Source organism: Alosa alosa, chromosome 24 (assembly GCF_017589495.1).
Source record: "Alosa alosa isolate M-15738 ecotype Scorff River chromosome 24, AALO_Geno_1.1, whole genome shotgun sequence".
Classification (NCBI taxonomy): domain Eukaryota; kingdom Metazoa; phylum Chordata; class Actinopteri; order Clupeiformes; family Clupeidae; genus Alosa; species Alosa alosa.
The window spans coordinates 2,550,866-2,575,000 of NC_063212.1; the positions used below are offsets into that span (position 1 = coordinate 2,550,866).

Sequence of the window (24,135 nt, forward strand, 5' to 3'; positions counted from 1 at the left end):
GTTATGACAAAACCGTGACTGTTAACAAACTATAAGCTATATAAGGTAGGGCTAGGCCTATTACACAACACAAATTGTCACTACACTATGCTGGCGACCCAAATAAAATCTCCTTTGGAACCAATGGCTTACACCTTACAGTATCAAGCTGCCACCTCTTGGCGAAAAGTTAATAGTTTTGCATATCAGTAGTAATACGTTTCACGTAGCTGTGTTAATCACGGAAAGGGCGAATGAAGTGGACACTTCTAAATGGAACCCAACCCACTGTACAGTAGCTCAAGGTCTGTGGCTAAAGCAGCCATAATGAAAGCGTTATCATTGTTTGGATACTTCGTGTTTTTTTAATCGCATAGACAACTACCAAGCTGGAATCAAAGCACATCGACTCCCCCTCTCACACCCTCAGTCTCACGGTATAGCCATAGGCAAAACTGTATCTGACCGGTAACGTTGGTACTAAATCATCCATTGCAAAGAATGATTTTTGTAGCACGTGCAACAACTATGTGTAGGTACAGCCCTGCCCTGAATACATCTCAACGTGCGCTCTTAAACATCTGGTTTAAATGGAGATGTAGATCATCACGGGTGCGTTAATAAATCTACATTGCGGCGAGTTGACACAAATTATTCACTTTGACGAATTTATGCTCTTCCTTACTTGAATCACCTTTGAAAATAGAGGATTGAAGTAGCCTATATGGGTGTTTGGGAATGAACGTTGACTCAGATGCTTTTTGAGACTTTGAGCAGAAATGTCCCAGCCCGGTGTTTAGGACGCATCATAGACAGGTTACCTTTCAGGTAGCCTATATATTTTCCATTAAAAAACCATCAGGTAGCGAACGTGTTGTGGTTAACTCACTTAGCTCCTGTTAGTAGCCTATAGAGGGTCGTCGTAATAACGGGATGTCTTAATAAAGAGTGAACCCCCATTTTTTAAAAATCTGCAATTGCCGTTGCCTAGATGTTAAGATTCTAGAGCTGTTCTAGAATCTTTGCTGCTGTTAGAAGTTCAGCTTTTTTGAAAGTGAAGCCCTCGAGCTTTGATGACTCAAACAACAAGCAACTACTGAACATAGGCTTTACTACCACATCAGTTAACGTCAGTTTAACATTCACCCAAAGGTAAATGACATAGGGAACAGAGCTTAGGTAGATATACATTAATTTTGCTTGACTTTAAACGAATGTAGGTGATTTCAACATGGAAGATAATGTTAGGCAAAGGTACGTTCGACTACCGACAAACACAGAGCGGGTCCAAAGAGCTCGCCCACAGGAGGGCTATATTTGTGAAGATTATGACCCAGTGGATGAATTAAAAAAGATGGTGGAAAGCTACAATGAGGAAAAGAAGAAACGACGGGTATGTTGGTTAATGTCACTAGAGTTGGCTGAACAGTTTAACATGAATGACAATCATTATGTAAATCATAAAAGTATTCTCCTAGCAAACCTGGTGTTGATGATCTGCAGCTGGTCAGCTAAGCTAACGTTAGCTTCTAGCTGGCTAACGGCAGGGACTTACTATTGCAAGCAGAGTACTGTATGTAATGTATGTGAGTGATGACAGTGAAGATGTGTGTGTGGGCGGGAGGGGAGTGGAGCAGTGACTGTGTGTGTGTAGTGGGTAGGTGGGGGCAGTGTGCTGTAAGTATGTAGAGGATGTGTGTTGGAGAAGATCCTGAAGACAATGTGCTGTGTATGTATGGGGCAGTGTGCAGCAAGTATGTAGAGGAGGCTTACTGTAGCAAGCAGTGTGCTGTATGTATGTGAAGTGATAAGTAAATTATAATATTCAAGTTCAAGTTAAAGTAGTTTATTGTTATGTACTCCACAATTATAAGTAATGAAATTATTTTTGGCATGTATTTCGTTTCCTACTCAAAAGGAATTATAGGGAGGGAAAGTGAAAACCAGCGCCCCAAGTGGTTGCGTTCCTGTCGAAGAGCAGCTTCAATGTTAAGTCCCATAGACCTATTTCAAAAAAAATATTGTGAAGCCAAATCAGCGATGTTATCCACCAAAAATATTTTTCAGTGTCTATACAGTAATAATATTCTAACTGTGAAAATGCCAGACCCTATTTTGCCTTATTTAAGAAAATCGAAATTGCTCCTTTTGTTTCATAAACGAACTACAAAAGAAGTCACGTGACTTTACCCTTCAACGTTACTCACGGTAGCATGGTTTGTTTATTAGCCTGGTTAGCATTGACACTTAACACTTACAGCTAGCTCTTCATGCAAGTAGAAGCACAACACCAGTTATCCTGACATAAAGGTTATCACCACGCGGTTTACATCACGTTCCGTTATTACAAAAATATGTTAAGCCAGTTAAGCAAATTGCGTATTGATCAGTTAGAGATTAAGCGCCCAAACATGTGACGTCACATGCAGCTGTAGTTCCTCATCACCGTGTTACGACAAAAACTCAAAACAATTCAACTGATCCTAAAAATAAGGTATGACCACTTGAAGCAATAGAGGTGACCCCAGTGCCTAACATATGGAAGGCATTAAATGAAGATCCCACTGTGCACCGAGATATATTTTTTCTAAAAAAAAAAAATCCATCCACTCCGCTAAACTCTAGGAACGCAACCACTAGATGGCGATGAGATTACTTTCCTCCCTATAAGCAAAGATCCTTAATATATATTTATCAACCGTCTCTGCTATAAGTAATACACCCTTCGCTAAGTCCCGCCCTCCTTAGTTACTGTTGCTATGTCTGACAAGCTTTAGCACCCTGCACGTCTATTACATAGGGGGAGAACCGGGACTTTTCAATGAAATGTAATTTACAAAGACATCGTACCACACTGAAAGCTAATATTTTGTCACTAGCAACCCACATCTGTCCTCTGTCAAATACAGTTGGAATTTCATCTCTGAACAAAACCGTTCATGAGTTATTTAAGCAAAAGTCGAATGCGCGTTTTGTTTCATTCGACTCTCCCGGTCAGAATGAATGGAACAGGCATGGGGGACGAAAGAAACATACAATTTAAGCTATGTATTTCCCACAACTTCAATATTTGACAACATAATCATGAATGGTACTTCAAATAGGTGTTATTTTAAATAGATTGCTGATGGGCTATACATCTTGGTGAACCTCTGTTAACAACTTCTTGCCGTTATCGTGAAGCGTGTATCTCGCGGTTATGGAAATATCATGCAATATGCCATTTTTTTACAGTTAGAACAATATGTGTTCCCAATTATATCATGTTTCTATAGTGTAACATGTTATTTCACTGTGTCTTTACGTGGGTTAGGGCACCACACATCCAAATAAGTGCCCTTCATGACCCACAGGCTTTCAGTCTCCACAGGTTAACATGGCAAAACTCGAAAAGCTGGTCAGACCTCCCGTGCAGTGACGGGTTGCTAAACCACGATTGGCCTGTGGCGGTTTTCGGGTGTGGCTTAGCGAAGACCCAGCTCAACTTTAAAGAATACAATTAAAAGTAGTAATAAAAACGAATATTGTCATATATACATACTTATGTAAATGGCATATTTCAGTCTTTTATTTTTTTTATAATTTTATGAAACACTACAAAAAATCTTTTTTTTTTTTTTTTTTGCGGAATGTTGGAGTATTGTAGATTAATGGGGGGAAAATGTGGGGAGTCTGAAACAACAAAATGTGGAAAACTTGAAAGGGTCTGAAAACTTTCCGGATGCACTGTATTTAAAAAATGTAATGATTTGTTCAGCTATGAGTTTTTCAGAAACTTTGAACACCACAGTAAGGATGCTGATAGGCCTGTAAAGAGACAGTCTTCACCTTACATTGGGGAGACGGCAGACACTCTGGGGACAGCAGACACTCTGGGGTTTCCAGCCACTCGGCTATAATTGAGAGGTTTACTATTTTTGTGATGGGATGGACTAGAGATGTAGAGAGCTCGTTGAGCATAACTGTATACCAATGGCGTTCTTATGGACCAAATAATGGTTCTGTTTGTGTGAGATTTGAGATATTCCTGTGTTCAGTGCCAAACGATTTTACAATTGTTGCTACTGAATCAATAAAATACTCAACAGGGGCCGGTTCGCCGATAACGCTCACTTTTAGTGCGCTAAGAAAACTCAAAAGATATATCTTACCAAAATTGTTTATGTTCCTAAGTGTGCTCCCCGAAGTGTCCCTTAGGGAGCTTCTTAACACGCTCCCTCTTACGTTCGACGTTACAAAGGCGCTGTCCCAAGTGAAGGTGCTGAATTAGTTGGCATCAATTGCTCAGGAATTGATTTATACTTTACGTGAAGGTGCATGACAGCGTTAAGAAAGACAACACGTTCTATGCAAATGAAACATTCCTCACATTATTCCAGTAACATTTATTTTAACATAGTTTAAGTTATCAGTAAAATATAAACTATTAACTAAATCAAATTGTCAGTAATATGTTCACACGATATGTTGTGACGGGCAGACTAACTGGCTAGGCCTATCCCTCGCTAATCATCCACCCTCCTTATCCCGTTGTGCCACTTGTGCCGCTTCTTGACATGGGTTTAACAACTTCTAAAAATTATGTAATACACTTTTATATTAATGGTAAGGTACCTTACAATTAGAATTGATTGGCAAGCAGCTGCAGTTACTTCTGTTAAATGCGGTATTGATTGCCATTGGTTGATTGCTATTGGTCCATCTACAATGAACAGAGAGAGAGAGTTAGATACAGTATGGTGGGGAAGCAACGTAAAAAAAAAGGGCACCAAGCTTCTCGTCAGAGGAACTTGAAGTTTTTCTGGACGAGGTGAGCTTGCACAAGGACACTGTTTTCCAGCTTTCGGAATAACTTGTGCAACAGCAACAAAAAAGAGCTATGGAGCGACATGGACTACACGGCTCCGCGGCCGGCGCTGTTTTTGATTCAATACAAGGACACGTTGGATCGCTGCCATAGGCCTAGTTGGTCGCTTACTGGACACCACCATGCTTACCCATTTATAGAACTTAGCCATTTAGAGGCAAATTCTTTGCCAGCAAAAGTGATTGCCAATTTGAACGCTTTAATGACATTACGAAATAGCCTAGGCTAATTACCACCATATTAGTTCTGATACCAAATAAAGTTCATAAATAGGCCTGCATCCATTGCAAACATATTTTATTATTAGTCTTAAAATGTCCATAACATAAAATCATCGTTGAGCCACAACATTGTCAACATACTGTACCATAGAATCAAGTCCAGTTGGAGTGCTACCAGGAACTTTGTAAAAACTTTGTAAAGATGGTGCTCTTTGGTGACAGGCTTAGTTCATTTTAGAAAAGTTGTAGAATACCAAGGCACTCATCTTCTTTGTAGTTAAAATGCCTTTATTTTAATGGGCACAACATAATTAAAACACTTTGACGCGTTTCGGCATGAAGCCTTCGTCAGGAAGTGAGGGACGTCTCTTGTGTGGCACACTGAAATAAAAGACATCAATTCCATGAGTGTTCTCAGGTGTGTGGGTGGGACCAATTCGCTTCTTCTTCTTCTTCTTCTTTTGGCTAATGGCGGTTCACAATATAGGATTGTATATCGCCACCTACTGCACAGGAGTGTGTGATGTGATCAGGTCAAGTCGTGGCAAAAATAAATAAATAATAATAAAAAAAAATAAAAAAATAATAATAACAAACAAAAATTTAAACAGCCTATATTCTGCTCATCAATTCTGCATTATTTAAGTACCTCATAAGACCTTTAATTCTATTGCCCTGCATTCCCTCTTCCTTCAATATGTTTCGGATATCATCATCTCCTCCCTGTTCTCTCCAGTGTGACCTGTGGTCAGTGTATTTCCTGCAGTGAAAAAGGATGTGCTCTACATCTTCTTTGACTTGGCATTCAGTGCAAAGCCCATCAGTTTTGCCCAACACGTAATGTGGCATTGATGCCAGCGTGCCCTAATCTCAGCTTTGTGTATACAACTTCCTCCCTTCTTCCAAGCCCCACTGCAATTCTTCTCCCCCCAACCTGCTGTTGCACATTAAAATATTTCCTGCCCTTTGGATCTGACTCCCATTCATCCTGCCACCTATTCATGATTTCTGTCTTAATAAAAGATTTAGCTTCCCCTTTTCCTAGTGGAACATTGATTGAGATACATTTAATTACACCTAATGCGTCCTTGGCAGCTTTATCTGCGGTTTCGTTACCCTTGAGGCCCTTATGAGCTGGCACCCAGCAAAATTGGACAATGAGCCCCAGATTACTGAGTTGAGCCAAAAGCTGCCTTGTTTCAATAACCAAGTCATCTCTTACTGCATTTCCAGAGATAAAGCTTTGCAATACTGAGAGTGAATCTGTGCAGATGACTGATTTAAAAGGCTTGACTTCTTCAATCCATCTCAATGCAGTAATTATAGCAGTTAGTTCTACTGAATATATGGATAAGAAGTTATTCAGTCGGTATCCATACGTCCTTTGGAATTCAGGTATAGATTCCAATACTACACTGGCCAGTTTGAGGGTTTTTTGAGCCATCTGTAAATATCTGTAGGTACCCATAAAATGCAGAATTCAAATAAGTTTTACCATGTATTGCAAATCCAATATCATTAGGGTGGTCTTCTTTCACTTTCAGTAGCTCTGTGTTAACATCTGGGGCAGGAAGGATCCATGGGGGTACATTACTCATAGCCAATGCAGAGTTAAACTTAAGGCTTTTTAAACCAAACACGCTTGCAGCCTCTTCAATGTACCACCCAAATCCCTTTCCTTCTTTATAATATTCCCAACAATCTTTGAGCACTGACATGGCTAGGCTGTCAGTGCAACACTGTAGTCTGACCCAGTAGGTCAGTGCCAATTTTTCAAAACGCAGCTGAATAGGAGTTTCCTCTGCCTCCACTTGCAGGGCACTGATGGGAGTTGTCTTAATGGCACCCAGGGCTATTCTCAGGGCCCTTGAGTGTACTCTCTCAAGTTTCATAAGGGACGTTTTACAGGCAGATCCATAGACTATGCAACCATAATCAATATTTGACCTTATCAAAGCTTTATAAATATTGAGTAAAGATTGTCTATCTGCACCCCAACAGAGACCAGAGACCATACGCATTAGGTTCAGAACCTTTTTGCATTTTGTTTCTACATACTCAATATGTCGTTTCCAAGTGAGTTTATTGTCCAACCAAAGACCCAGGTACTTGAAGCCATCTCCTCTTTTGAGTGGTTGGTCATAAAGCAAAATTGCATAGGTTTCTGACACCTTATTCCTTGTGAAGTATGTCACTTGTGATTTTTGCACAGAAAACTTAAAACCCCACTCCATTCCCCACTGTTCTAGTATATGCAGTTCCTTCTGTATTGTTTTAGTAATGTACGGGATATTATTCCCCCTCCTCCAGATGACAGCATCATCAGCATACAGTAAACCATTATTCATTTTGTTCAGTTTCTCAAAAATATCATTAATCATAATATTAAACAAAATTGGGCTAATCACACTACCCTGTGGAATTCCCCCTTCCACAGAGAATTCATTTGAAAGGACCTCACCAACCCTAACCCTCAGTGTGCGCTGCAACAGGAAATTTAAGATATAGTTGTACATCTTCCCTTCAATGCCCATTTTATTTAGTTTGATCAAGAGTCCTTCTCTCCACATTGTGTCATATGCTTTTTCGATATCTAGGAAGATTGCCACCATTGCTTCCTTCATAGTCAGCGTTTTCTCAATTTCATTGGTTAATTTAACCAGTGCATCAGTAGTTGATCTTTGTTTTCTAAATCCCGTTTGATAGCTATGTAGTAGATTATTATATTCCAGATAGTAGTTTAGTCTAGCCACAACCATTTTTTCCATAAATTTGCCCAGGTGAGAAGTGAGGGCAATTGGTCTATAGTTACCTGGATCACATTTATCTTTACCAGGTTTGTGAAATGGGAGAATTGTTGATCTTTTCCATGCTACTGGTATTGTGCCCTCCTCCCATACTTTGTTAAAAAGTTTAAGGATAATTTCTAAAACATCATCAGGGAGTTGTCTAAACATGGCATAGCAAAGGCCATCACTGCCAGGAGCAGAGTAGCCTGTATTCTTTAGGGCCATTTTTAGCTCAGTCATACTAAAACCAAGATCTATACTAGACTCGTTTAATTCCCTCTTAGTTAGAAGGTCCCCATTCATACTCAAGATTTCCTCTTTCCTTTTTTTGAAGCAGTCTTCCAGGTGGTGACCTTTATGAACATCTGCAAAAGTTTTAGCCAATATATTAGCTTTATCTATATCTGTAATATAATACCTATCCCTATCAGTTAGGACAGGAATATGAGGGGGTACATATCTACCAGTCATCTTTTTAATCATCATCCATACTTGATTGAGTGAAGTTTCTCTACCTATTGATGAACAAAAGTCTCTCCAAGATTCTCTTTTCACCTCTTTAATAGTATGTCTAGCTAGTGCCTTCTTGTTTTGATAGTCCAGTAAATTATCAGTGGTTAAAGTTTTACGTAGTAGCTTTAAAGCCTTGTTTCGGTCCGTTATTGCTTTAGTACATTTATCATCCCAGCAGGGAACATTCTTCATATTACTTTTCCCCTCCCTCATTGGTATAGACTGTCTTGCTATAAAATAGAGATATGAGCTTATGCTATCATTCATGTCATTCACATTCTGCTCAGAACCTGGTGCACATTCAGCCATTTCTGTAGCCATGTTCTGGAATTCCTCCCAGTTAGCCTTCCAAAAAAGCCACTTATGGTGTACATAATTTGGATCAGCCCTGATTTCCACATCCACTTTACACCATATAGGAAAATGATCACTGCCAATAGTAGTTGTTTGGTTAGTGCACCATTGACATCTGTAAGCTAATCTTCTGTCAACTAAGGTTAAGTCAATGCATGAGGTTTCATTCTTAAGGATATTGAGCCATCATTTACACACACTAGCATTCTGTCATTAATTACTTCTTCAACCACCATGCCATTCATACCTGTAAGCTTGCTACCCCATAAACTATTGTGGGCATTAAAATCGCCACACCAGATCTCTGTGTGGCTCCTCTTAGTAATACTATTTAGGGGATCACCTGTTAAGGCTTTGCATGGGTTATAATAGTTGATGATGGTATATGTTTCTTTAGACCCATTAAAAATGTCTGTGACAATACATTCATGTTCCCCGCTTACTTTAATACACTTATAAGGAATGCCTTCTTTGATGAAGGTTACGCATCCACCACCTTTCATTACCCCTGTCATACCTAATCGCACTATAGCCCTTAATGACAAATGTGATTTCAACCAGGTCTCCTGAATACAAATCACCTCAGGTTTATCTGTTAGTTCATGAATATATCTTTTAAGTTCCTGACCATTAGCTATTAAGCTTCTTGCGTTCCATTGTAAAATGAAAAACACCATAATCCATTCAAGCACTATCTTGACTCTGGTCATATTTGCGATTTATCATTATATGGATCTCATCCATTGTAGCAGTAGACCCCAAGAAACCATTGGCAATTTCCACAATAGAATTAATCCTATCACGTTTCCTTTTGATTTTCATGGTTGTGTTCATTACTGTACACAAGAATGCAATAAATTCATTTTTCTTCACCAATAGTGTGTCCTTTGTTATGTAATTGTTGCATGCACATTTCCCTGGTTCTGACATCGGCCTAGTCGAGTGCTGACTTCCATTCATTAGACCCTGCTCATTCATTTGACTTGCTCTGTTACATTGGCTCCCTGTAGTGCTAGGTTGGGTTAGGGACGGAGGAGCGTTAGTGGCCCTGTCTTTCTGAACCGTCTTAAGGGCATTCGCATTAAAGACATTTTACTCATAACTCTGTATTTCTGCACTTCCTTTGCCTCTTTCTGTTTTTCACAGCCACCATACGCAGCACTATGTGGGCACAATTATATATTCATGAACAGCACAATTGCAGCATTTTAACGCATTTGCTTCGCACTTATCATATTCATGGTCCCCACCACATTTCGCACACCTTACTTTCCCTTTGCATTGGCTTGCAACATGACCAAATCTTTGGCATTGGAAACATCTTAGCGGGGGAGGAATATATTCCCGCACCGTGTAAGACATAAATCCCATTTGAACTCGCACTGGCAAATCTTTAGTAAAAGTTAGCAAAATTGACATGCTGTCAATTTTCTCTTTGCCTTTTGTCAAACGTTTAACCTCAGTTATTCTATACTGGGACAGATTCTCTTTTATCTCTTCTACAGATACATAGGTAGGGATTCCTGATATGACCCCTCTTGTTCTAGACATTGTACCAGGAACATGCGCAGATATCTTGAGATTATTAAGTGTGTTTTTCTGCAGTATGAGTTTGCGTTGCTCATCTGAGTTGGCATATATCAGTAGCCTACCATTCCCCAAGAATGTGGCGCGGTGGATATTCCCTATCTCTTTCTGAATGGCCTGAGTGATGTGAATGGGGTGGAGGTCTGGTCCACCTTTGGCTTCAAAGGAGACAATTACTTTCCATGTGTCAGTCACGCTACCTCCATTAGCACTGGACCGTTCTCCACCAACTCTAGACTTTTTGCTTATCACTGATGCCATTGAATCACCACCACTGCTATCCCTGTCAGACAACTTCCTCACTCGACTAATTTGATCCAAAAACATTTCATCCATATCACTAAGACTAAGTAGCCCGCCAGACTTTTCCCCCATGATCACTCACATTCACTGTGCAGCTTTAGTGGGATATAATTAGATGAGTGTTACCGCGTGTTGCAGAGATTTGAATTCACCGCTGCCAGCAACCTGTTCTTCCTTCTTCCTCTTCTTCCTTCCCTCAAGTCGACCAATTAGCTAATGGCAAACCCCTCATTTACAAAGGTAAACCCACAGAAAAACAGAAAAACAAACAGGTATTGATGGTGGTCAGCAGGGGGCGTCATTCCACAGTCTCTACAGACATAAAAGAGTATTTAGAGAAAAAAAAAAAACATGCATGCAATACACATATACAACAATAGAGCATTTGTGTTTACAGGAAATGGCAATATTCCAACTCATCATTTAAACCTGGATATAAAGTAGCTTTTAATTTAAAAATCCAGTAGCTCTCTCGCTGGTTTAATTGTTTCAATCTATCACCCCCTCTCATTGTTTGTGGTATATGATCTATACCTATAGCTCTTAAAATAGCAGGGTCACTATTGTGCTTGTCTTTGAAATGACGAGCCATTGGATAGTTCTCATTATTTGTTCTTATCGCATATTTGTGCTCTGAGACTCTATCTTGTAACCTTCGTTTGGTTCTACCGATGTAAAAAACATTACAGAGGGGACATTAGCTATTAGCTAATTGGTCCCATCCATACACCTGAGAACACTCATGGAATTGATGTCTTTTATTTCAGTGTGCCACACAAGAGACTGCTCACTTCCTGACGAAGGCTTCATGCCGAAACGCGTCAAAGTGTTTTAATTATGTTGTGCCCATTAAAATAAAGGCATTTTAACTACAAAGAAGATGAGTGCCTTGGTATTCTACAACTTTTCTATAATACTGTACCATAGTTTGACTTGTACTGCGCTGCGCTGATTTCTAAAGACTGCTGCACAGTGGCGGCGACTAGCGTCTTGAGAGCTCAAACAACGCTAAGAGAGTGCTTAGGAATGGTCCAGACCAACCTTACGAACGTGTGATATTGACAGAAGATATACTAGCGTACAAACGTGTTGGGAATCGTGTCATAACGTTAAGAGAGAGGATAAGGAATAGGTTAAGAACTACTTAGTGATAAGAACGTTTTGGGGAACCGGCCCCAGAACATTAGGCTAGCTACCAACTGGATTGTTGCCATCTACAGCAAGCTCAAGTGTTTTGATTTCCTTCTGATTTTGTCCAATTCATTTTTTCAACTGACTGATTATTTTTGCATTGCGTGTTGCTTTGTATATGGTCAAAAATAAGTTTGCCTTTGCGTGAGTTCTTTAACAGCTCTGGGGCCAGTTTCCCGATAACGACGGAGACACGCTCTTACGAGGGTTTTCTACGATTCATCTTACGATCGTTCGTTTGTTTTTTCCGACTGTTTGCCGAACATGCTCGTAGCGTGAACGCGCGTGCACTCCTCTTAAGATGCTCTTAAGGGGAGCTGTCCACGTTAATAGTTCTGAAATATCCTCTGATTTGACGGTGATGTCAGGTGACTGCACGTCACAGCTATAGTTTTTAAACATTCGATCAATACGAAAATAGAAACACTTTTAAACTTCGGATCTACAAACATTAATTCACATCAATACGAAAATAGAAAGACTTTGACATCTGCATGTAAACATCCCAAGTAGGTTATGACAGAGATGTTTTTGTTTATAAATACATTAAATTTACATTATGCTGATACCTTTTGCTTTTCCCAAACACAGAGACAATGGATGAATAAATAATTGTAATTATTTTAAGATTAGATTGTTGCACCATACGTTTGAAGATAAGAAAGAAGTCGAGTAAGAAAGAGAGGAAATGTGTAGGCTTAGATTTTGATGCAGTAGGCTACAGACTAAACCACATGTTGCTTTTTTACCTCATAGGCCTAATAAAATATTCACTTAGCAAAGATAATGTCAAACTATTCTGGCAACGTCTCGTTTCATAACTTGATTGCATTTTTTGTCCGCTTTTCATGACATTATTATGACCATTAAATGTAGGCTATTTTGCACGCTAAAATCTGATTAATCAAAGGTAAACACAATAAAGAATGGGAACGTAAATTGGATTATGTATTCTAAGTTGTAATTCCTCTGTATGTCCTGTTGGTGACCTCAGTGAGAGGTATAGCCTACTGTTAAGACGCTCTTAGCCGGTAACGAGGAGGCTACTCTGGAGCACTCGTAGATCTACGAGTATTTTCACGACGCTCTTAAGCTACGATGGTTTCGGGAAACAGTAAGCAAATCTTAAGACATTCGTAAGAGGGACTTTACGCCACGGTTCAATTACTGTAATACCCCCACGGTATCAGAATCAGGGCAGACGCACAATGTAGTTGCAGTTTCTTTTTAAATAATCCTGCTGACGTATCCTCCCCTGCTGCCTGCCGCTCACATTGCAATTTAACAATAAGTAGCCTAAAACTAGTCAAAGGTTATTGTTTCACTTCACATATTATATATTGTATTGATGTAGCCTATTTAAAACATTAACTTTCTTCTCAGTGTTTCCTCTTCATTTAGCGCTGCCACTGCTTCAGAATTAGGGGAGACGCAAAATATTGTCTGGAAGCATAGTAAGCTAAATGCCCTCTGCTGGCTGCTGAAAATTGCAGTTTAACAATAAACAGCAATTCTAATCCGAGGTACCTGTCTAGTTTTATTCCATAAATATATTGTTTTTTATAGACGTTAGTGGCATGCGCTATCAAGAGCTTCCATGTGCTACGCATGTTTGTCAACATCGCAAAAACTACAATTTTCACACAACTTGGTGGAAAGGTGTAGCACAGGCTAAGGAAAACCCATTCATTTCTGAAGCTGATCATATTGAAAGTATTTCCCATATCGTAGCCTATTAGCTCGCTTGCAACAACAGCAAATGAAACTGGAGAGTGGATGTCTCTGCGAAGACACCGCTGTTACATTAGATGCGCACTCAATCACCACCGCCACTGTTAAAAAAAAAATCTAGCGGAAATCATGGCTTAGTTTGGTTTTTACAGCAGCCTTAAGGGCCAAATCCCTTGCTTTCATTAATTTTTACAATATTTGGATTTATCCAAAGAACAGTGTTCTCTCTTCTTTGTGTTCGGGATGAATTTGTTACTTTAGGCCTGTTAGTTGAGTGAGATCAAAAGCATTGGTGATCTGTTTGAGAGTTTTGTTGGATGATTTCCTCTCCCAGTGTACATTAAAATCTTCCATGATAATCATTTTTTTAAAATTGCATTCCTTTAGAATTTTTTCAAAATCCTCATAAATTTTTTTTTTAGAAGAGGGGAGGGGGTATAGTACAATAAAAGAAAGACTGACATTTGTGGATAAAATAATGTTAGTTCAAGGCATTCCAGTTCATCACATGACCATTCAATTTCATGACACTAAAACAATCTTTCACAAAAAGATACGCCACCTTTAGATCCCACTCTATCTTTCTTGTATACATTGTAGTCTGGATTACATTACTGTAATACACATGATTAGATGTTATAATCCTAAATTTGTGCCAAAATCCAAGGTAAAAACACATTCAGAAACCCCTACTCAAATTAACTTAAAAAAAGCATGCTAGCCACAAATCTGCCAACCAATGGTCACAAACACTAGACAAATGGCCCATCCAACAGCAGTATATAGTATGCATGTCATTGGGGCATTATGTCCTGGTGTTAGGCCCACAACACCTCTGAATGCTGCCACCATATTACCACATTGAAATATCCAATACACAAAATACTTTTAACCAGCCTAGGCATGGTCTAGCCATAACTATAAAACCATAACCATAAAAACCCTAGCAAACCACCATCAACCCAGGCACAGTCCGTCGCAAACACAAAACAACGGAGCCAGTTAGCTTACCTTAGCTTACGCCCCATGTTGCCACCATATTACCACATACCACATCTATTATGGATGAGGGTGATTATTACCACATACCACATCTATTATGGATGAGGGTGATTATTACCACATACCACATCTAATATGGATGAGGGTGAGTTTTTATAAAGCGATGTCTCTGTTTACCACAAAATGTCTAGGTTGGAGTTTAATATAAGGTGATGGATTTGGTCAGCTTTTGAATTAAGACTTCTTATATTAATTTGCCCTCCTAGGAAACCCTTTGGTTTTGATTTGGGGTCCCAGTCTGAAAGATGTTCAATTTCCGGTTTTTGGAGATTGCAGAATTCACAACCTTGCTCCAGCCGTATTAGGGCACCAACGTTTTGTTGTTTTCTGGAAAAAGCTGCTTTTCATTTCCAAATTTTCCATTAGAATCAATTAGGATAGCTACTGTACTTTTAGTTAACCCTCTAGGCGCCACAGTCGACTTTAGTCGACAAGATGCGGTACTGAATAAAACGGCCGATTTAGTCAAATAGGGTGTCATATTTCGTTCGACCTCCACTCCACTAGATGGCAGACATGTCATACGTCATCCCCGAGTCGAAAAAGGGGCATGCTTTAAACAAAACCTTCTAGCTAGAGCGCATTGAATCAGTGCGTGAAATACCGGAGCTAGTGTGTGTGTGAGCCACTTTGTCAGAGCGATTATGTCAACGTCAGCGAGTATTTGCTGTCGCAATCGCGGCGACAGTAACGTGGTGGAGCCTTTGTCTAATGCCACTGGGTATGTTAGACGAGGTCGAAGTGCTCATAGGACAGTTAGGGGGGAACATAGAGGCAGTGTGGGGAGTCGCAATGAGAATGACAGTAGGCCTAGTCCGAGCTGCGCAAATTCTTTCCACTGACGCGAAAGGCCGCAGGCAGATCTGACCATGCTGCTTGCAACAGGAGCAGAGGTGGTGACATCGGGCAGGAGAGCCATTAGGCCATGCATAGTCTATCACAAGATGATGGGAATGCCGGCCCTGTATGGATAGGATATGGATATGGATAGTCATTATCTCTACAGCAAAAGGCCTGCTACATAAAAAGCCATTTATTAGTAATGATTTACACTGTTGATTATCTATTTCCCTGACCATTTAGGACATATATGTGTTCTTTTTTGTGTGTTCATGTCCTTGTGATGTGTGTGTCTTTGTCAGCTAAGAAAAAAACAACAACAAAAAACATCAACAAAAACAACAAAAAGAAAACAAATACTAACATTGTCTCTTGTCTTGTCTCGTCATCTCACTCCTGATCTGTGCCTTGCCGTGGCAAGTGAGCTTTGAACAAAAACAGGTCTTGTCTACTTGTGTTTGTGTGTCATCTGAATAATATATATGTGCCCCATACATGGAATCAGAGTGCCTACTGTATGTAGTAAATGGAAAATCTCTACAGCAAAAGGCGCCTACCGCAACATGCATTTGGTTTGTTTCTGCCATTTATTAGTAATGATTTACATAGTTTGTTTACTACTTACTATTTACCTGAGCATTCAGTATTGTGCAATATCAGAAGGTGAGGGACATTTTGGGGGGAAAGAAGTGGTGCATTTTATCATTCAAACATGCGACTTTTCATGAAAATTCTATAATCCAAGATGGCCGCCACCATATGACGTCATAATATGCAAATTAGATATACACATTTAATCCCTACATAAACTTTGGGTCATCCTTAATATTTCTCTAATTTACAGAAAGTCTCTATCTCTTATCACTTTTAAGATATAGCCTTTTGAAATGAAGATGTCAAAATCGAACGTTTAAAAAAAAAAAACTCTGGCGCCTAAAGGGTTAAAATAGCTTGCTCTTGATTCATGTGAAAGAGTTCAGGGGTGTTTGCTTGTGTGCTGGATGGTGACCTTGATGTAGAAGGGGGTTCTGTCTGTTGTAGTGGTTGATGCTGGTGTTTGTGTGATAACTGAAGAGTTGGGATGCAGCTTACTCTTCATCTGCTATCTATAGCCTGCCATTCCAGCTGCGCCTTTCTAACTTCAGCTCCTCTCTGACCTCTCTAAGCTCTCTCCTCAGGGCCTCCTTTGTCCCTCATTTGTCCCCTCAGCTCCTGTACTCATGCTATTAACTCCTGTTTCAGTTGGTGGAACTGTTCCTCTAGTTGCTGATTGGAGGTGGTATTCTGAAACTGTTCCCTGAGCTGCACTAATTCTGCTTCTTGAAGGGACAGACTGTTTATTAGCTGGCTAACAGACTGTTCCAGTTGGGCAGTGCAGTTACTGATGCAGGGTTCCTCTTCCTCTGCCACATTTGTGTGGTTACCACTTGCACTGTACATTTCAGGTTGACTTGCTTGTTCACCTCTTGCTGGACAGAGCTAAGACTTGCCTCACTTCCTTGAAACGGGGGGCACGGCTGTGAATGCTGGTTTGACAGTTGGTTTGGGGCAGTTCCAGCGTTATGGATGTGACAGTTGGACTCATATTGGTAAACAAAATGCCTTGTAGCAAGGGCAAAATTAGTATCAATTAATGAATTTGCATAACTTTTAATGTAACCTCCTGTCCTCTGAATACTGACAAATCCCTTAAATTTTATATAATCATTTACATCCTAAGAATACAAGGCATTTTATCAGCGTAATGGATGTGACATGAAATAGACACACTTTTATGAGAGATTACAGGTTTTCTACAAATTCAGTGAATTTTGAAGGAAACTGCCAAAACCATGATATATAGCATGAAGGAGACTTGAATGAACATAAAAAATGTGTTTTTGAAACTATGCGTCATTTTCATAATGCATTATGTTGGAAAAACGGCCGTTATGGATGTGATAGTTTGACGTTATGGATGTGACGTGTATGAAGCAATCCTCCACAAACTACATAAAACACATACTTAGTGAATTTTGATATGTGTGAGGGACCGAGGCGACCACCCCACGTTTAGGAAGGTGCGCCACTGGATTAGGTGGTGTTGAGGGAAGATAGGAGACAGCAGTTCCATAAAAAAAAAATATAATTTATTTTGTCCATAAGCAAACAGGCAGATCCAGGAGCACAATTGGGTCCAAAACATGAAATACAGGGTTATTCAGTCAACAAACAAACATGTACCAGTACACAGGTGAAAAGGAGAGCGCTCCTTTTCCACAATATGAAACAACTGAAATAGTAATTATGAAAAACTAGCAATGAAATTATTGCTTACTCAGTGCCCATTAAGATCCACAGAAGGATCATTTAAAATATAAAAAAGAAATATGTTTTTTTTCTTTTACTGTCATCAATTTTGGTCAATGATTCCTGGTTACTGAGACACCAGGGAACATGAAATGTGTTGGTCACTCCCCCACTGCGCTAGGCTAAATAACTAGCCATGGCCCACTTCCCCGAAAGCATCTTAAGCCTAAGAGCGTCGTAAAGTTCCTCTTACGAACGTCTTAAGATTTGCCGACTGTTTCCCGAAACCATCGTAGCTTAAGAGCATCGTGAAAACACTCGTAGATCTACAGGTGCTCCAGAGTACTTCTCACTGAGGTCACCAACAGGACATACAGAGAAATTACAACTTAGAATACATAATCCAATTTACGTTCCCATTCTTTATTGTGTTTACCTGTGATGAATCAGATTTTAGCGTGCAAAATAGCCTACATTTAATGGTCATAATAATGTGATGAAAAGCGGACAAAAATGCAATCAAGTTATGAAACGAGACGTTGCCAGAATAGTTTGACATTATCTTTGCTAAGTGAATATTTTATTAGGCCTATGAGGTAAAAAGCAGAGAAAGCAACATGTGGTTTAGTCTGTAGCCTACTGCATCAAAATCTAAGCCTACACATTTCCTCTCTTTCTTACTCGACTTCTTTCTTATCTTCAAACGTGTTCTTAAGTGACACCGCGAAAAATTATTGCATGGTGCCGAGGGTGTGTACTCAATGAGGAGGGGTGGGCAGAGCGAAACAAGCTCATATCTCCATGGATCAGATGGAACTAGGAACAAATACAGATACCGGACCATGGCCTTCCCGAAGCCCTTACTGCCTCAACTACCAATCAAATCAGAGATATTATAGACATTATTGATATAATTGCCTGTACCAAGTCTGCTTCTCCTAGGGCCGGAACACTATTGGGTCCCAAGTAATCTGCTCACTACCCTATAAAGTCCCTTTCGCACCAGATGGATTTGGAGATTATTATTATTTGTATTTGATTTTTGTTATTATTATTATTATTATTATTTTTTTTATTATTATTATTATTTGCCTTTTGTATCTTTTATTGTTGTTGTTTTGTTGTTTTGATTATTGTTGTTGTTTTGTAACTCAGGGCATTGCTGTAAAAGAGCTTGATGCTCAGTCAATTTCTCCCTGAATAAAAAACGGTTGATGATGATCTCATTAGCCAAAGGTCATCCTTACCATGGAAAAAAAAGTTGTGCACACACAAATAGAACTATTGTTAAAATGTTCATTTAGGTCTATATTTTATTGTTTGACACTGATCTGATTGAATTTCATGGAGAATTACTCTTTTTACATCATAAATATGGTGTGCAACCATACAGAAACAACATTTTTCACATGGCAATATTATACATATTTAAAAAGGGGATAAATGGACGCAAGGTTCCAACAAATTGTTATCATTTGACAAATTCCAGATTGACAAGGGAATGGTAGATCAATGTGTATCAGTTTGCCTTAAGAGCACAGCTCCTTACATTTGAAAGGCTTTTGTTTTTAAGTCAGCAAGTTCCATGGCCATGTCACATCCATAACGTTTTATCGGAAAAGTTTACGCTACAGATACAGTGTTGATGCGACAATGTCCAAAGTGTCTGTGCATAGCTGATTTATATCAATGTAAAGTATGATTAACAAATTGTGCCCCTTTCTTACTTTTAAAACCTTTAATGGTGCGTTATGTTTGTGACATTGTGGATGTTACATAATGTGAATTTACAAGACTGGAGACTTTATTTTACCTCAAAGCTGACAAATGTCTGCTCTGGTGACATAATGCCTCTGTCTGTTCTCACATTTCACCTTAGTGTTTACAATTGATGTTTCAGAGATTATTAGGCTGATCAAAACCACAGGAAGGCCTCAGCATTAGCAAAACAAAACATAATATTAAAATACCTCCAGTGATTGGCATAACCTATTTTCGAGTGGTCTAATAAAAAAATCTGAGCGATTATCTTCCCGTAATTCTCATACTGTTGTTGCACAGTAACTGGATTATCGTGTTAGCTGGTGAGGATGGCTGACTTTGCAGCTGGAGTTAACGTAGCAACCTCCTTCTGTTGGAGATGTGTTCAGCCTGCAGTTCACATCTGTTTAACACAGTTTAATTTGAAATGTGATGCTCATTGACAAAGGTTTACAACATGATATGCCAGCATTTGAAGTGTCAGATCCTCAGAGTGACATGAGTAACTGCAACAATAAACTAGATGTATCGCTGCTCGGTCCTGCACATTCTCTCCGCAAAAATAAATCACGCTTGTCAATTTGTCTCCATCTTCTACTCCTGCAACTCATGTGCATGTAAATGAGTGTGTGCATGAGTTTGCTTTTGTGTAAAGAGTGTGTGTGTGTGTTAGGGTGCTAACGGTGTGTGTGTGTGCGTGTGTGTGTGCGTGTGCACATGCATGTACGTGCCTGTGTGTGCGGGTGTTTGTGCATGTGCGTGTGTGTGTATGTGTATGTGCTTGCCTGTCTGTGTGTGTTAGGGTGCTAACAGTGTGTGTGCGTGTGTATGCGCACATGCATGTACATGCCTGTGTGTGCGGGTGTTTGTGTGTGTGTGTATGTGCTTGCCTGTCTGTGTGTGTTAGGGTGCTAATGGTGTGTGACCGAGACGTTGCCAGAATAGTTTGCCATTATCTTTGCTAAGTGAAGGCTATAATTTATTAGGCCTATGAGGTAAAAGCAGAGAAAGGAACATGTGGTTTAGTCTGTACTGCATCAAAATCTAAGCCTACACATTTCCTCACTTTCTTACTCGACTTCTTTCTTATCTCCAAACGTGTTCTTAAGTGACACCGCGAAAATCTACAATCTAATCCAGTGTTTCCCAAACTTTTTTTCTGGGGACCCACTTTTTAAAAATAACAGACCATCGCGACCCATTTCACTTCAAATCTACCCTGCAACCACCAATATTGTTTTAGGCCACAGGTTCTCCAACTTTTCTATGCCTTCCCCAACCATACATTGCTATAGGATCTCTATAGATAGATCCTGCTTTGAACACGGTTGTGTTGCATTTTGAGCACCATCAGCGTAAAAAGTTGGAAATGACTACTGAAAAGATCAGTTTGGGGAAATTCTCGCATGTTGCGCAGTCGTCATTCGTATTAGCATAGTAAGCTGTTCCTGTATTTCTAAAAAATAAATTGTAGGCTACGTTGCTTTGCAGACAAATGGGTCCATAACACTGTGGACGTCAATTCCGATGTAAACAGCAAGTAACTCAAGTCGTTATATTGTATTGTTGTATTATATTATATTGTATAGTCGTTATATCAGAACAAGAGGCTTTTGCGCAATAGCCGGAAGAATGCGCCTTTACTTTGGAGATAGCGAGGTAGAAAACGAGAGGAATAGTGTTTAAAATGTCCATTTAAATTGTAGCCTAATATAATGCACTGTTGTGCATTCTAAATCAGAAATAAGAATGTGAGGAGGTTGCTATTAACTTTAAAGATTGCATCTACAATCGAAACTATCTACATGCAAATTGAATGACCTTCTGTCCGGTCTATGGATGTCTGCTTTAGTTGACAGCACGGTCACTAGATTTTAATCGGTAAAGTTGAGGAGCTGGTATCTGTTAATGTTAGTGCAAATAGGCGGATTCATGTCCCTTGTAGTTTGCAACTGCGAGGTACATGGCAGGCGCCCCACAGAACGGTTTCATTTTGAGAGGTAGATATCCATGCTCTGGCACCCCCTCCCCTCTTTTATGACAAAACCGTGACTGTGGTAGTTAGCAAACTACATCCTAATAGAAAACTGTTAGCTTTCCTGGTATCAAATGACAAATGGTCTAATCAGGTATGGGCCCACTTCCCCGATAACGACGGAGACACGCTCTTAAGAGGGTTTTTCCGACTGTTTCCCGAACATGCTCGTAGCGTGTACGCGCATGCACTGCTCTTAAGATGCTCTTAAGGGGAGCTGTCCACGTTAATAGTTCTGAAATATCCTCTGATTTGACGGTGATGTCAGGTGACTGCACGTCACAGCTATAGGCCTACCATTTAAACTTCGGATCTACACATTAATTCACATCAATACGAAAATAGAAAGACTTTGACATCTGCATGTAAGCATCCCAAGTAGGTTATATACCACACAGACATAAATAATTTTAATTATTTTAAGATTAGATTGTTGCACCTCTCTCCTCAGCATGCCAGTTTGCCAGGAGAAGCAAGATGGATTATTTTCGTTGCTGTATTGGGGAATACTTCATGTTCTCCATATCTTCAACTGTGGATCTGGCTGTTCATTGTAGACCCATGCAAGTACTCACTTTTGGTTCTGCCATACACAGAGTTTGGTCTCTCAGCAGGCGGATACATTGGTCAACAAATCAGGAAAAAAAAAATCATCTGGTGCGAAAGGGACTTTATAGGGCAGTGAGCAGATTACTTGGGACCCAATAGTGTTCCGGCCCTAGGAGAAGCAGACTTGGTACAGGCAATTATATCAATAATGTCAGACCAGACATCATGATGTTATGCGGCATCAATAGAAATGTGTTTTGCTTCTTTCACTTTGGCTTACATGGTTTTGGAAACGGATATAAGTTAACAGATCTTAGAGGACAGAAGGGACAGTAAATCATTATTCATGGTTTGCTTAGGCAGTGTACTGTACTTATAAGTGAAAATCATCTATTTGGCAAATAGCCCATAATAGGCTGTATCTGTATCTGATGGTTTTAAGTAGCCATCCATCCATGACGTTTTGGTCACGTGCCATAGCCTCAGAGGCTGGTAGCTGCCTGCAGTCACCGCCGTCATGCTATCCGGCAAAAGATTCTTTGGACGCCGCTATTTATGGATTTCCGTCTCCCATTGACTTACATTGAACACATGTAAACAAAACGTCAATTATGTGCTCAAACTAACGCCGCTGACTTATGAAAACCACCATTCCACTTTGATACGAAACTACATAATTGTACAACATTTATACAACAAAAACCACAGAATTTGGATCAAATAATGTAGAGAAATCTTATGCAAAGTGTCAACCCCTAACAATGTGCCCATTGCCCAAATTTATGGTTGACTAATGTCGAATGTCAGAGTAATGACATTGAAAAAGGTACCTTAATGATACACTTTAATTTATAAAGGTACGAAGTATAAAAAGAAAAACACAATTTATCAGATGGATTACCCAAATAATTTGTAACAAAGTACAACATTTATTCAAGGGCACATCTATTCCCATAACTATAATGGGTGTTAAATATTCCACAACCACTAGATGGCAGCATGACACAGCACATAAAGTACACATACGTTTCGCTGCGACCTGAAGGATGGCGTGGTTGAATATCCACTTCTCCTGCACTTCGGGTCTAATAGCGAGTGAATTGTATGACCACCAGATGACGCCATTTCACTGCACCTCGGGCCTAATAGCTGCTGTAACTTCGTTTAAGTAATAAGCCTCGAGGAGCCGACGGTTACACTTGTTTTAGGGGTGTTGTTAGCCACGCTGCGCAAGCCGGGTAGGCTACAGAAGAAGCCAATAGGCTACAGTCGCGTGTGTTTGTGGTGATTTATTCCATGTATTAACAAAATAATAATGTAACATAAAAAAAATAGCCTACATAGATAAAAAAAAAAAAAACTAAATAATTACACCAAAAAAGTAAAGAAGCTTTATCATTGATATATAAGCTTACTGAAAATCAAATATAGGCCTAGCCTACAATTGTGTTGCACAGACAATATGTCCTACAGATAATAACAACAGTAAGAACATAGGCTAACCTAAGTCATGACGACACGAGGGCTTAAGTCTCATGTTGGCCGTTGACTACGTAGCCTAGGCTACCAAGCACGTCTGTGTCTGCGACAGTGAAATAGCTCCAATATTAATTGTGTCGCCAATAAATATATGCTAACATGAATCTCATCAGTCACCTATAGATAAGGGTTAGGCTATAACATATGTAGGCTATAATGTAAACATAGGGTCATATCATATAATGTTGACTTATTAAGATGGGGGAGAGAGCTGGACATATTACACTGAACTAACTGTTCATTGTTGAAAATCAATCAAAAGTTTGTAGTTGATCCGGATGTCATTGGTCGCAAGGACTGTTAATGGGTGTATCCACAATTGGGACCTTGTTACAAGTTGGTCTTTCAGCTGCTAATGCAATCAGTGGCCGTCAGAAAACATGTTAGACAACTGAGGAATGAGATGCCACACATAAAATGTACAGTCAAACAGAACCCACAAACATCAATGGGAATCAACCAAACACTGCAGGGAACCATGTTATTGTCAATCAGCACTCTGCCACGCTTAAATCAGACCCTGCT

The 24,135-nt window shown here is 39.7% G+C and overlaps 1 protein-coding gene across 1 annotated transcript in view; it reads left to right on the forward strand.

Annotated features, from left to right (window-relative positions):
* The first annotated feature begins 1,030 nt into the window (after positions 1–1,030).
* The window catches only part of zgc:85858 (uncharacterized protein LOC405879 homolog), a 28,600-nt gene continuing 5,495 nt past the window's right edge, over positions 1,031–24,135 (forward strand). The window contains exon 1 of the mRNA XM_048236867.1: positions 1,031–1,372. Coding sequence (XP_048092824.1) covers positions 1,211–1,372 — 162 coding nt within the window. The 5' untranslated portion in view covers positions 1,031–1,210. The remainder of the gene's footprint in view (positions 1,373–24,135) is intronic.